General features: G+C 46.5%; 1 protein-coding gene across 1 annotated transcript in view; it reads right to left on the bottom strand.

The window, feature by feature from the left end:
• The window catches only part of cacna1fb (calcium channel, voltage-dependent, L type, alpha 1F subunit), a 33,259-nt gene that overhangs the window by 12,438 nt on the left and 8,321 nt on the right, over positions 1 to 12,500 (bottom strand). The window contains exons 4-21 of the mRNA XM_069680702.1: positions 10,369 to 10,508; positions 7,119 to 7,270; positions 6,827 to 6,979; positions 6,480 to 6,676; positions 6,269 to 6,372; positions 5,844 to 5,995; positions 4,714 to 4,788; positions 3,475 to 3,556; positions 3,358 to 3,384; positions 3,112 to 3,272; positions 2,731 to 2,956; positions 2,443 to 2,650; positions 2,154 to 2,274; positions 1,835 to 1,910; positions 1,657 to 1,732; positions 1,520 to 1,580; positions 1,171 to 1,273; positions 910 to 1,039 (exon numbers count right to left, since the gene is read on the bottom strand). Of these exons, the coding sequence (XP_069536803.1) occupies positions 910 to 1,039; positions 1,171 to 1,273; positions 1,520 to 1,580; positions 1,657 to 1,732; positions 1,835 to 1,910; positions 2,154 to 2,274; positions 2,443 to 2,650; positions 2,731 to 2,956; positions 3,112 to 3,272; positions 3,358 to 3,384; positions 3,475 to 3,556; positions 4,714 to 4,788; positions 5,844 to 5,995; positions 6,269 to 6,372; positions 6,480 to 6,676; positions 6,827 to 6,979; positions 7,119 to 7,270; positions 10,369 to 10,508 (2,244 nt within the window). The remainder of the gene's footprint in view (positions 1 to 909; positions 1,040 to 1,170; positions 1,274 to 1,519; positions 1,581 to 1,656; positions 1,733 to 1,834; positions 1,911 to 2,153; positions 2,275 to 2,442; positions 2,651 to 2,730; positions 2,957 to 3,111; positions 3,273 to 3,357; positions 3,385 to 3,474; positions 3,557 to 4,713; positions 4,789 to 5,843; positions 5,996 to 6,268; positions 6,373 to 6,479; positions 6,677 to 6,826; positions 6,980 to 7,118; positions 7,271 to 10,368; positions 10,509 to 12,500) is intronic.

The following is a 12,500-nucleotide window of genomic DNA, read 5'->3' as shown; positions in this document are numbered from 1 at the left end:
GCATCGTCCCATTCAAATAAAAATCAATTCAGTTCATATTCAATCTATCAATAAACCCCACACCAAGTATCTCCTGAGGGTTAGGGGTCACCACAAACACATGATGTCATCATCACCGAGCAGAGACGGTGCAGCTCCCACGCTTCACGGCTCTCTGACGGTTTTCTGCACCTCGCCTGAACAATCTAGTCATCAAAGTGCAACCAATCACGAAGCGGGCCTTGTGACCTGCTAACTGAGACAGTGGAGGAGAAGCTTGTTCTGGTTCTGTCCGTCTGACCCGAGCTGTAGCACACGTTACCACACATCAGACACAAAGGAACACTCCCTGAAGCACACTGTGAGGAACACGTCCTGTTAGTGAGCCAGTGAAATATCATGTTATCCAGAACAGAGGCTAACACAGGGCTAGGTGTGTGTGTGTGTGTGTGTGTGTGTGTGTGTGTGTGTGTGTGTGTGTGTGTTGATTGCATGTTAGAAGTCACCTCTTTCCTCAGCTGCTGCTAATTGCTACGTCTTGCATGAAGACAGCTGCTGCAGTGAGTGAGTGTGTGTGTGTGTGTGTGTGTGTGTGTGTGTGTGCGTGCGTTCAGTCAGTTCCTCAGGATCAGACAGAAACTGGTGATTTGCTCTCTCCATGTGTCTCCATGTGTTTCCCTCTTTAACCGGGTTAGTCACTGACCCACTTCTGCCATGTAATCTGCTGAAGCCCCGCCCCCTCACTCAGCTCACAGAGGTGTGCCGACGACATCATCATTGACAGGGCGATGACGAGACGCCTCTTAGCCACACCCGACCGTGACTGGTTTAGAACAGGATGTCCCCAAAACTTCCAGCACCTCAGTGTTGATCTTTAGCTTAGCTTCAATGCTAGTGGACATATCTGATTATGTTGTTTGTTGGACTCACGTTGTTCCTGAATGAGTGCGCTCTGATTGGATCCTCAGCAGCCAATGAGCAGCTGCTGAGGATGATGAAGACGAGGATGAGGTTGGTGAAGATGTGGTGGTGGATCAGAGTGTGACAGCCCACACGGATCCTGGAGACAGAGAGGACACGTTCACATGTAATCTGCTGAGAAAGTTCATGCTAGTGCTAATGCTAATGCTAACAGCTCATGCTAGTGCTAATGCTAATGCTAACAGCAATACAAGGTGCAGTCAGACTTACGGGTTGGTCTTGCTGAGGCAGAAGAACGCGCTGCCTTCTGGGATCGGAAGAACTTTCTCTTTAGGAGGAGCCAGGTCGGCCATCTTTAACTGGACTCCTCCATCTGACAGGAGGGAGGAGGAGAAGAGAAAGGAGGAGAGGAAAGTAGGAGAAAAGGAGAATAAAAGAGACCAGAAAAAAAAGGAGTGGAAAAGACAAGAAAGGAGAAAAGGAGAAGAGGAGAAAAGACAAGAAAGGAGGAGGAGAGCAGAAAGACCAGCTCAGTGTGCATCACTTTTATATTGATGTGTCATGTATTCACTTATTATTAGGGCAGAGGTCACTGAATGAAGACAGGACGCTGACTGACCTTCTTCTCCTTCAGGGAGCTCCTCCTCCTCCTCGTACTCGGTGTCTTCATCCATTTCCACCTGCAGAGACAAACAGCCGTCACTCTGACGGACTCACAGTGAGAGTTACAGGTTAAAGTCACACCTCCATGTTCACCTTCACTTCTTCTCCTTCTCCTCCAGCCCCCTCCTCCTCCTCCTCCTCCTCCTCCTCTGCTCCCTCCTTCTTCTTACTGAAACAACAGCAAAGACAGGAAGTAAGACACCGCTCTGTTCTCCTTCTTTGTTTCCCTCCTCCATCCCTCCTTCCCTACTTCCCTCCTTCCCTCACTCACTCATCCTTCTTGTCGTCTCCGTCTCCTCCTGCCAGGTTGTCCACAGCGATGGCCAAGAAGACGTTCAGCAGGATGTCTGGCACGCTAAGGACACGCAACAACATCAAACACCAGAAGCAAAACTGTGCTTTCCTACAGCACCTGAACGCACCTACAGTGACACATGTTTTCCTGATTGACAGGTGTCTCAGTCAGCTTGTGATTCCTCGTGTCATGAAGCTGATAAAGTGTGGTAGGGTTAGTATCTGAGATCTGAGTTCTTCCTCCCCTGTGACCCCTGACCTCCAGGTGGTGAAGGTGAGCTGCAGGTGAAGGATACAGTTACCACAGATGAAGAGGATGACGAAGTACACGCAGACGATCATGCCAGGAAACACGGGGCCTCCGTACGCCATGATGCCGTCGTACATCACCACGTTCCAGTCCTCTCCGGTCAGGATCTGCACAGAGTCAAGGACAGGCTCAGCAGGGACCTCGCTGATCGCTGATCAGCTGGGTCATTGATCATGTATCAGTCCCAAGCGTTAAGAACAGGAAGATACCAGTACAGTTACAGTGAGACTGCAGTATGATACCTTAACTGAAGCCCTGACCATCAGGTGTGTTACCTGGAAGCAGGTGAGCAGTGCCTGCGGGAAGGCGTCGAAGGTGCTGCGTTTGGTCTGCGTCTCATCGAAGTTGAACTTCCCTCCGAACAGCTGCATGCCGAGCAGAGCGAAGATGATGAGGAAGAGGAAGAGCAGCAGCAGCAGGGAGGCGATGGACTTCATGGAGTTCAGCAGTGACGCCACCAGGTTGGACAGAGCCGTCCAATGGCTGAGCAGAGACATAGTGATATCAGAGCAGGTAGGACAAGACTGATTAATGAGTTACCTGGCTCAGGTGTGTTTCCTCACCGTGTCACCTTGAAGATCCTGAGCAGGCGGACGCAGCGCAGCACGGAGATCCCCAGAGGAGGCATGATCTCCAGCTCCACCAGGATGGTCTCCACGATGCCGCCGCACACCACGAAGCAGTCGAAGCGGTTAAAGAACGCCACGAAGTAATGAGCCAGACCCAGACTGTACATCTTCAGCAGCATCTCCACCGTGAACAGAGACAGCAGCACCTTGTTGGCGATGTCTGAGGAGAGAGAGGCGCCTGAGCTCTTTGTTCCTCTTTACAACAGGTCGTCTCTTTGTCTTCGTCTGAACAATATCTCACTCAGGTCGCGATGTTGGACGGAATATCATCACGGCTGTGACTCATAGATAATGTGTGTGCGTGTGTGTTGCTACCTTGGACTTGTGTGAGCCAGTCAGGTTGGTTGTAGTGCTCAGAGGCACTGAGGGAGGTGTTGAGAAAGACGAGCAACAGAACCAGCCAATAGAACGTCACCGATTTGACGGCAGTGCGACAGTTCCTGCGACAGACTCGATTCCAGCGACGCAGCGTCCGACTGACGGAGAGGAGACAGACAGATACTAATGAGTGACGAGTGAGAGGAGGAGGAGGGCACTTTTTCCCACTGTCAGTGAACTCACCAGCAGCCGATCTTCATCATCCGAGAGCTGAAAGGAGACTGAAGTTAGTGAGAACACCTCGACATCATCTGGATAAAGAAGCCCATGATTCTGTGTGTGTGTGTGTGTGTGTGTTACCAGCAGGCCTGGCAGCAGTTGGTGTGCTCCTCGTCGATGTTCACAGTATTTTCAGAAGCTGTTTCACTGGCAGGAAGGCTCGCTGACAGACAGAAACACAGACAGATACCACAGGTGTTCAGACCACAGGTGTTCAGACCACAGGTGTTCAGACCACAGGTGAGGTGAAGTTTTGTCTTCTATTTATAAGTGTCTTCTCTCTGCCATTGTCGGCCTCACCAGAGGGGGCGACAGGGAGCACAGAGACCTGACCCAGGATTTTGCAGTCTGGTGCCAGAGAAACCACCTCCAGCTGAACACAGGGAACACCAAGGAGCTGGTTTCTCCCCCCTCGCCCGTGGAGGGGGCACTTCTGAAGTCCTTTGACTCTGTGGTGGCTCTGCTCCATATTAATTGTACTCGTCTGCCGGCGCAGCAGCATCTGTGCTGCTGACAGGAAGAGACGGAACAGACTGGTGGAGACGGCCAGCTCTGTCCTGGGCCGCCCTCTCCACCCTGTGGAGGTGGTGGCTGACAGCAGAACGATGGCCAAGCTGTCGTCTCTGATGGACCGCACGTCCCGCCCCTTGCAGGAGACACTGACACCACTGGGGAGCTCGTTCAGTGACGGGCTCGTTCACACGCCGTGTCTCACACTCACACCAAACGGACACAGTGTGCAATAACACTCCTGTTCAGAGTGCTGCAGCTCTCCATCATCTACATGTGCAGTTTTTGTACGCTGCTTTCATGTGGCTTTGAAATAATCGTAAATATGAGCTTCAGACTGGGAAAGTTTCAGATCCATCATGTCTGTAGTTTGGTCTGTTTGACTGAACTTTGTACACAGACTGAAACATAGCTTTAATAATCCCTGTTTCCCTCTCTCACTGACACTCGCTGTCTTCATGTATTCTTTGGTTGGTGCTCTGTAGATGTTGTTCTGGATGTTTCCGGATGTTAACGTGAGATATATGTGGCCGAGTGGCAGCGAGGCTGTGGTGAAGCGACAGACAGGAACAGCTCGTGATGAGAATCAGGGTCAGAGAAAGATGAGCTCAGACAGAGACCCAGATACTTTACAGGACGGAGAGGAGGATTTCTACATTTAGACTGGAACACACACACTCATGCAGCTCATACTGTGTGAGTGTGTGTGTGTGTGTGTGTGTGTGTGTGTGTGTGTGTTAAGATCTTTTGTGAGCGATAACACACACAGAGCTGATATACAGAGTATAATGTTAAAGAACAGGATTTCACCGTGTGTTTCATTGGAGTGACTGAACCATCCGAACTTCCCTCTCTTCTTATCGGACAGATCGCCCAGAGACGGACCTGACAGAGAGAGAGGGAGGGGGGAGAGAGAGGAGAGGGGGGGGGGGGGGGGGGGGGGGGGTGGTAGGAGAGAGGGGGAGAGAGAGAGGAGAGGGGAGGGAGAGGGGGGGAGAGAGAGAGAGGGAGGGAGAGAGAGAGGGGGGGGGAGAGGGGGGGGAGGAGAGAGAGAGAGAGGGAGGGGGGGAGAGAGGGGAGGGGGGGAGAGAGAGAGGAGGTGGGAGGGAGAGAAGAGGGGGGGAGGTAGGAGAGAGGGGGAGAGAGAGAGGAGGGGGGAGGGAGAGGGGGGAGAGAGAGAGGGAGGGAGAGAGGGAGGGAGAGAGAGAGGAGAGGGGGGGAGGTAGGAGGGAGGGGGAGAGAGACAGGAGGGGGGAGGGAGAGGGGGGAGAGAGAGGGGGGGAGAGAGAGAGGAGAGGGGGGGAGGTAGGAGAGAGGGGGAGAGAGAGAGGAGGGGGGAGGGAGAGGGGGGAGAGAGAGAGAGGGAGGGAGGGGGGGGGAGAGAGAGGGGGGGGGAGGAGAGAGAGAGGGGGGGGAGGAGAGAGAGAGAGGGAGAGGAGAGAGAGAGGGAGAGGAGAGAGACATGTTTGACAAATTTCACATTTAATTAAGTAAGGAGGAAAATAACAACAACAACAACAACAACGACAACAACACTAAAGCAAAACTAAACACAAGACGAATCTTCGACCATCAGATCAAAGTCAGCTGACACAAAAATAAAAATCTGTATTTGTGTGTCTCTAACCTGCATTCTCTCCAACGTCCAGCAGAGACACTCCACTGGTTGTAAAAGAATTCTATAGAAGTCTATGAGAACATGCTCCTCCTCCTCTCCTGATGTATTCCCTCAGTAAACATGTTCCTGTTGACTTTATGGTCTCAGTCTCTACTTTCAACACAGCGTGATGTTCATGTAGTCACGATTAATTCACTTCATTTACTGTCGTCCACACCTGAACCAGTTTTTAATAAACTGAGTGTTTGTGGTTCTGATTAAAAAAGACAAACACACACACACACACACACACACACACACACACACACACACTATGTCTTACGTGGGTTTCCGTCCTCGTCCAGCTCGTCCATGTCCTCGGCCTGAGTGATCCAGTCCATATACCCACACAGGTCCTCCTCCATCTGCTGCTTCTCCCTCAGCTTCTGGAAGTCTCCTCGAGCCTTCGCCTTCTCCCTCTCCTTACTGAACTCACTGCAATGATCACACACTGTTTACACAACAGTAACATAACGTTCAAACAATGTTCATGTAACAATCACACACCATTTGAACCTCATTGAACACTGTAAAGTCTCAAGGTGACTGAATAAGCATCCATGTTTCATCGCTTTCTGCAGACGTCACCAAAACAGCAACGACTCAAACTAAACTAGACTCCAGTAAACCGACGTGTGGAACATTAACAATATGAACGTTTAAAGTCTTTGTTGGAAACTGAATATTAGGTTAAGAGCGAGGACGAACCCGCTGAGGACTCCCAGAACCAGGTTGAGGACGAAGAACGATCCAAAAATCACCAGACTGACAAAATAAACCCAGGGCAGCTCGAAGCCGATGGCGTCGTTCATCTGCACACAGAGGAGAGGAAGTGACTCGTCTTTATCAGTGACAGGTACAGACAGGGAGGAGTGTTGTTCAGTGCAGACCAGCTGCTGATTCGCTCTCTGAGGTTTACCCAGTACAGCACGTCGGTCCAGCCCTCCATGGTGATGCACTGGAACACGGTCAGCATGGCGAAGAAGAAGTTGTCAAAGTTTGTGATCCCTCCGTTGGGACCGTCCCACCTCCCCCGACACTCAGAGCCGTTAATGTTACACTGACGGCCATGACCGGCGAACGCACACGGGACCGGGTCGTCCTCGACGTAGTTATCTGACAAAAACCAACAGAGTATGAAATGATGTTAAAGTCATCAGAGCACGCAGCTTCATTCGATCTGCAGAGAGTGTTCAAACTGTTGGTTTAATCATGTCCTTACCCCAGATATTAATATGTTCTTACAGAGCGTGTGTGTGTGTGTACCTGTTCCTGTGTAGTAGCAGGTCCGATGCATGCGTCCAATGAAAAGCTCCAGGCCAATGATGGCGTAGATGATGATGACGAAGAGGACCAGCAGAGCGATGTGCAGCAGAGGAACCATTGCCTTCATGATGGAGTTCAACACAATCTGTAAACCTGACAGACACAAAGAATTACACCTGTGCAACCACACAGGACTCATACACACACACACACACGCACGCACACACGCACACACACACACACACACACACACACACACACACACACACACACTCTGGTCCAGTAGACTCACTGGGGACTCCGGAAACCAGTCTGAGGGGCCTCAGGACTCTGAAGGCTCTCAGAGCTTTGACATCCAGACCTCCAGGTTTCCCCGGCACGTGATGAGTGGTCGCCTGCTCACCAGATTTATGAGTCATCGTCTCCAAGACGACGCTGAACAACCTGCACAAACAAAACAAGACAAACAGAAGAAGAACAGGAGGGCCAAAGTTTAAGATCCAACTCATGAGATATGAGTTGTAAACTAAAAGAAGGTAGAAAAACAGAACAAATACAGGTGACATAACTAAGATGACATAGAGTAATGTACAGCATGGCCTTGTCTGCGTAAAACTCTAGCTGTGCTTGTGGATCTTTGTCCTAAAAGGAGGATATAGATTGAGAAGATGTGTGGGACCAGTATTGAGCCCTGAGGGACGCCACCAATACGAAGCTAAATACTCAGTTAAAACAAAATCAGACATTTACTTTTTTCTGTAACGCCTAAAATTAAATAAGCTTAAATCTTCAGTGACCAAGGACAACAAAGCAAGGTGGCACATATTTAATGGGACCAAGAGAGCACCAACAATGAGTCGTGACTCTTAGTATAAAGCATCCTGACAAAGATAAACACAAGCCCGTCAGAGGCAACAACAAGAACTGTTAGTGGACGTACTATGATCAGGAGTTTATGCCCCTTCATGAGACAAAGTACAAGTGTGTTTTAATAAACTGTATGAAAGGAGAAGATTAAATCTAGTGAGTGTTATTGATCATTACAAGTGTTACAGCAGGAGAGTGTTCCATCAGAGCTGCTTTAAAAGCCCTGATTGATCCTAAAAACATTTAACTCAAACGTCTGTCGGCCGAATGGGTCATGACTTTTGCCCAGACGGAACTATCTCAACAGCTGTTGGATGGTCTGTCTGAAGTTTGGCACTAGTAGCCATATTAGCATTTAGCTAAAAGCAGCATCACGTCTCAGCCTCACAGAGCTAACAGCATGTCTGACAAACTGAAGCACCAAAACACTGAACCCTAACAGACCCTCAGTGTCCCACATACAGCAGCGTCTCCGTGCATCCTCTCTGACTGCACACAGTGTCCTTGGGCAGCGTCACCATGACAACAGGCTTCATCATCACTGCCCCGAGGTCTTCCAGAGTCACAGCAGCGCCCTGCAGCGAGGACAGAAACCAACATGGAGGACGGAACAAGGACCTGCAGGACCTGCTGTGACCTCAGCAGGTGACTCTAACACTCCAAACTTTAGACTCTCTGCTGGTGACAGAAGAAACACGTCCTCTGTTCTGTTTGATGTGTCAGAATATTTTAATCTGGCTGACTGATACATGTTTTATTTACTCATTAGTTCCACTTGGTTCTCTTCAGTTTTCTATAATTGCTGTCAAGTTACTGACAATGAGACTTAACACTTCTTGCAGAAGTTTCACATGCCCTCTTTGTGGGCGTGGGAGGGTGCACCTGACCAGTCGCTGGCTGGATTCAGGTAAAGGTAGGAGGTGTGTCACTGTCGGGTGATGCACCAGGAAGGGGACACCAGGTTTTTACCAGGTTAGTGAGAGGCAGCGTGCAAATGTTTGTTTGTTATGAACTGGAATAAATCAACTGAATCGTATATTTTGACTGGACATTCAACTTCTTGTTACCTGAGTACGACCAAACTCAGTGGCCTTTTGCCGAAGGTAAATATTTGTAAGGAGCAGACTTTGTTACTTTTGACAAACAGCCAATATACATATTATGTGTTTTTATTCTCTTCAACATATTTTTAAGAAGCTGTTAATATACATATTTTGGTTGTGCACAGGGAACTTTGCAGTTATGTTAATATTTGTTAATGTCTGTGCAGGGACTGTTAGGGTGGTGACGGCTCAGCTCCATTGTGGAGGGTGTGTGTGTATATTTAGAGCAGGCTGTGGTTACAGTGTTCACTGATACAGTCAGCTGTCACAAACACTCAACACAGAAACGACTAAACGAGATAAAAAGTGGCGTCGCTGCAGGCTTTGTTCCTCCACTGACCACAGGACAGGGAGCCGGGCTTACTGCAGTCACACACCATTTACTGCTGCTGCTATTTAAACACACACACACACTCAACACACACTCAACACACACACACACACACACACACACACACACACGCTCAATATACAGACTTAATACAGAGAGCAACAGAGGACAGGAACACAGAACCAGAGGGTACAAAAAACAAGATCTAAAGAGAACAATAGAGTAAATAAAGAGTTTACTGCAGTCAGCTCTCATTTACTGCTTCAACTATTTAAACCACACAGAGAGAGAATTAACACGGAGGACACACGGAGAGAAACAGTCTCAAACAGAACCAAGATCTAAAGACGGAACCGGGATCTAAAGACAGAGCGAAGATCTTAAGACAGAACCAAGATCTAAGGACGGAGCTGGGATCTAAAGTTAGACCCAAGATCTTAAGACGGACCCAAGATCTTAAGAAAGAACCAATATCTTGAGACAGAATGGAGATCTAAAGTCAGACTCAAGATCTTTAGACAGAACCAAGACCTAAAGACGGAACCAGGATTTAAAGACAGACCCAAGATCTAAAGAAAGAACCGAGATCTAAAGTCACACCCAAGATCTTTAGACAGAACCAAGACCTAAAGATGGAACCGGGTTTTAAAGACAGACCCAAGATCTAAAGACAGAACCGAGATCTAAAGTCAGACCCAAGATCTAAAGACAGAACCAGACTCTAGAGACAGAACTAGGATCTAAAGACGGAACCAGAATCTAAAGACAGAACAAGAATTTAAAGATAGAACCAAAATCTAAAGATGGAACCAGTATCTAAAGGCCGATCCCAGGACCTAAAGTCAGAACCAGGATCTAAAGATGGAACCCGGGATCTAAAGACGGAACCGGGATCTAAAGACAGAACCGGGATCTAAAGACGGAACTAGGATCTAAAGACTGAACCAGGATCTAAAGACAGAACCCGAATCTAAAGACAGAACCAGGATATTAAGACAGAACTGGGATCTAAAGGCGGAACCAGGATCTAAAGACAGAACTAGAATCTAAAGACTGAACCAGGATCTAAAGACAGAACCAGAATCAAAAGACAGAACCAGGGTGTAAAGACAGAACTGGGATCTAAAGACGGAACTAGGATCTAAAGACGGAACCAGGATCTAAAGACAGAAACAGGATCTCAAGACAGAACCAGGATCTAAGCAGAGAACCATTTATCTGTGTGCTCTTGTGTTTCTCACCCGACAATGACGATGACGAAGTCGAGCAGGTTCCAGCCGTTGCGGATGTAGGAGCTGGGGTGCATCACCAGACCATAGGCCAGGATCTTCAGGAAGGTCTCTATAGTGAAGATGATGAGGAATACATATTCCACTTGTTCCTGAAAGATAAAACACACAGAGAACAAGTTCTGTTTAAAGCAGAGAATACAATCTGTTTAAAACACAAACAGAACACGTTCTGTTTAAAACACACAGAGAACAAGTTCTGTTTAAAGCACAGAGAGAAGACATTCTGGTTAAAACACAGAACATGTTCTGTTTAAAACACAAACAGAACACATTCTGTTTAAAAAACACAGAGAACACATTCTGTTTAAAACACTCAGAGAAAAGGTTCTGTTTGAAACATAGAGAGAACACATTCTGGTTAAAACACAGAACATGTTCTGTTTTAAACACAGAACATGTTCTGTTTAAAACACAGAGAACACGTTCTGTATAAACATACAGGGAACACGTTCTGTTTGAAACACAGAGAGAACACGTTCTGTTTCAAACACAGAGAGAACACATTCTGTTTAAAACACACTGAGAACATGTTCTGTTTAAAACACACAGAGAACGATTTCTGTTTAAAACACACAGAGAACGATTTCTGTTTAAAACACACAGAGAACACGTTCTGTTTAAAACAAAGAGAACACGTTCTGTTTAAAACACATAGAGAACACGTCTGTTTAAAACACAGAACATGTTCTGTTCAAAACACAGAACACGTTGTGTTTAAAACACACAGGGTACACGTTCTTTTTAAAATACTCAGAGAAAACGTTCTGTTTGAAACACAGAGAGAACACATTCTGGTTAAAACACAGAACATGTTCTGTTTAAAACACAGAGAACACGTTCTGTATAAACATACAGGGAACACGTTCTGTTTAAAACACAGAGAGAACACGTTCTGTTTGAAACACAGAGAGAAAACTTCTGTTTAAAACACAGAACATGTTCTGTTCAAAACACAGAACACATTGTGTTTAAAATACACAGGGTACATGTTCTGTTTAAAACACAGAGAACACGTTCTGTTAACACACAGAACGTGTTCTCTGTGTGTTTTAAACAGAACATGTTCTGTGAACACTGTTCTGAGTGTGTTTTAAACAGAACATGTTTAAAACAGAGCTTCTGTTCTGTTTAAAGCACACTGAGAACAAGTTCTGTTTAAAACACACAGAGAACATGTTCTATTTAAAACACACAGAGAACACGTTCTGTTTATAACACAGAGAGAACACGTTCTGTTTAAAACACACTGAGAACACGTTCTGTTTAAAACACACAGAGAATAGGTTCTGTTTAAAACACACTGAGAACATGTTCTGTTTAAAACACACTGAGAACATGTTCTGTTTAAAACACAGGAAACAAGTTCTGTTTAAAACAAAGGACACATTCTGTTTAAAGCACACAGAGAACACGTTCTGTTTAAAACACAGAGAATAGGTTCTGTTTAAAAGACAGAACACGTTCTGTTTAAAACACACTGAGAACATGTTCTGTTTAAAACACAGAGAAAAGGTTCTGTTTAAAAGACAGAACACGTTCTGTTTAAAACACACTGAGAACACGTTCTGTTTAAAACACAGAAAACAAGTTCTGTTTAAAACAAAGGACACATTCTGTTTAAAGCACACAGAGAATGAGTTCTGTTTAAAACACACAGAGAACACATTCTGTTTAAAGCACACAGAGAACACGTTCTGTTTAAAACACAGAAAACAAGTTCTGTTTAAAACAAAGGACACATTCTGTTTAAAGCACAAAGAGAACCCGTTCTGTTTAAAACACAGAGAATAGGTTCTGTTTAAAAGACAGAACACGTTCTGTTTAAAACACTGAGAACATGTTCTGTTTAAAAGACAGAACACGTTCTGTTTAAAACACACTGAGAACATGTTCTGTTTAAAACACAGAAAACAAGTTCTGTTTAAAACAAAGGACACATTCTGTTTAAAGCACACAGAGAATGAGTTCTGTTTAAAACACACTGAGAACACGTTCTGTTTAAAACACACAAAGAACACGTTCTGTTTAAAGCACACAGAGAACACGTTCTGTGTAAAACACACAGAGGACACGTTCTGTTT

This window comes from Semicossyphus pulcher, unplaced genomic scaffold (genome assembly GCF_022749685.1).
Source record: "Semicossyphus pulcher isolate SPU_LCO1_2020_fin unplaced genomic scaffold, fSemPul1.0.p SCAF_40, whole genome shotgun sequence".
Taxonomy (NCBI): domain Eukaryota; kingdom Metazoa; phylum Chordata; class Actinopteri; order Labriformes; family Labridae; genus Semicossyphus; species Semicossyphus pulcher.
The sequence above is the reverse complement of the archived record's forward strand: the minus strand, read 5'-3'. Positions and strand labels throughout refer to the sequence as shown.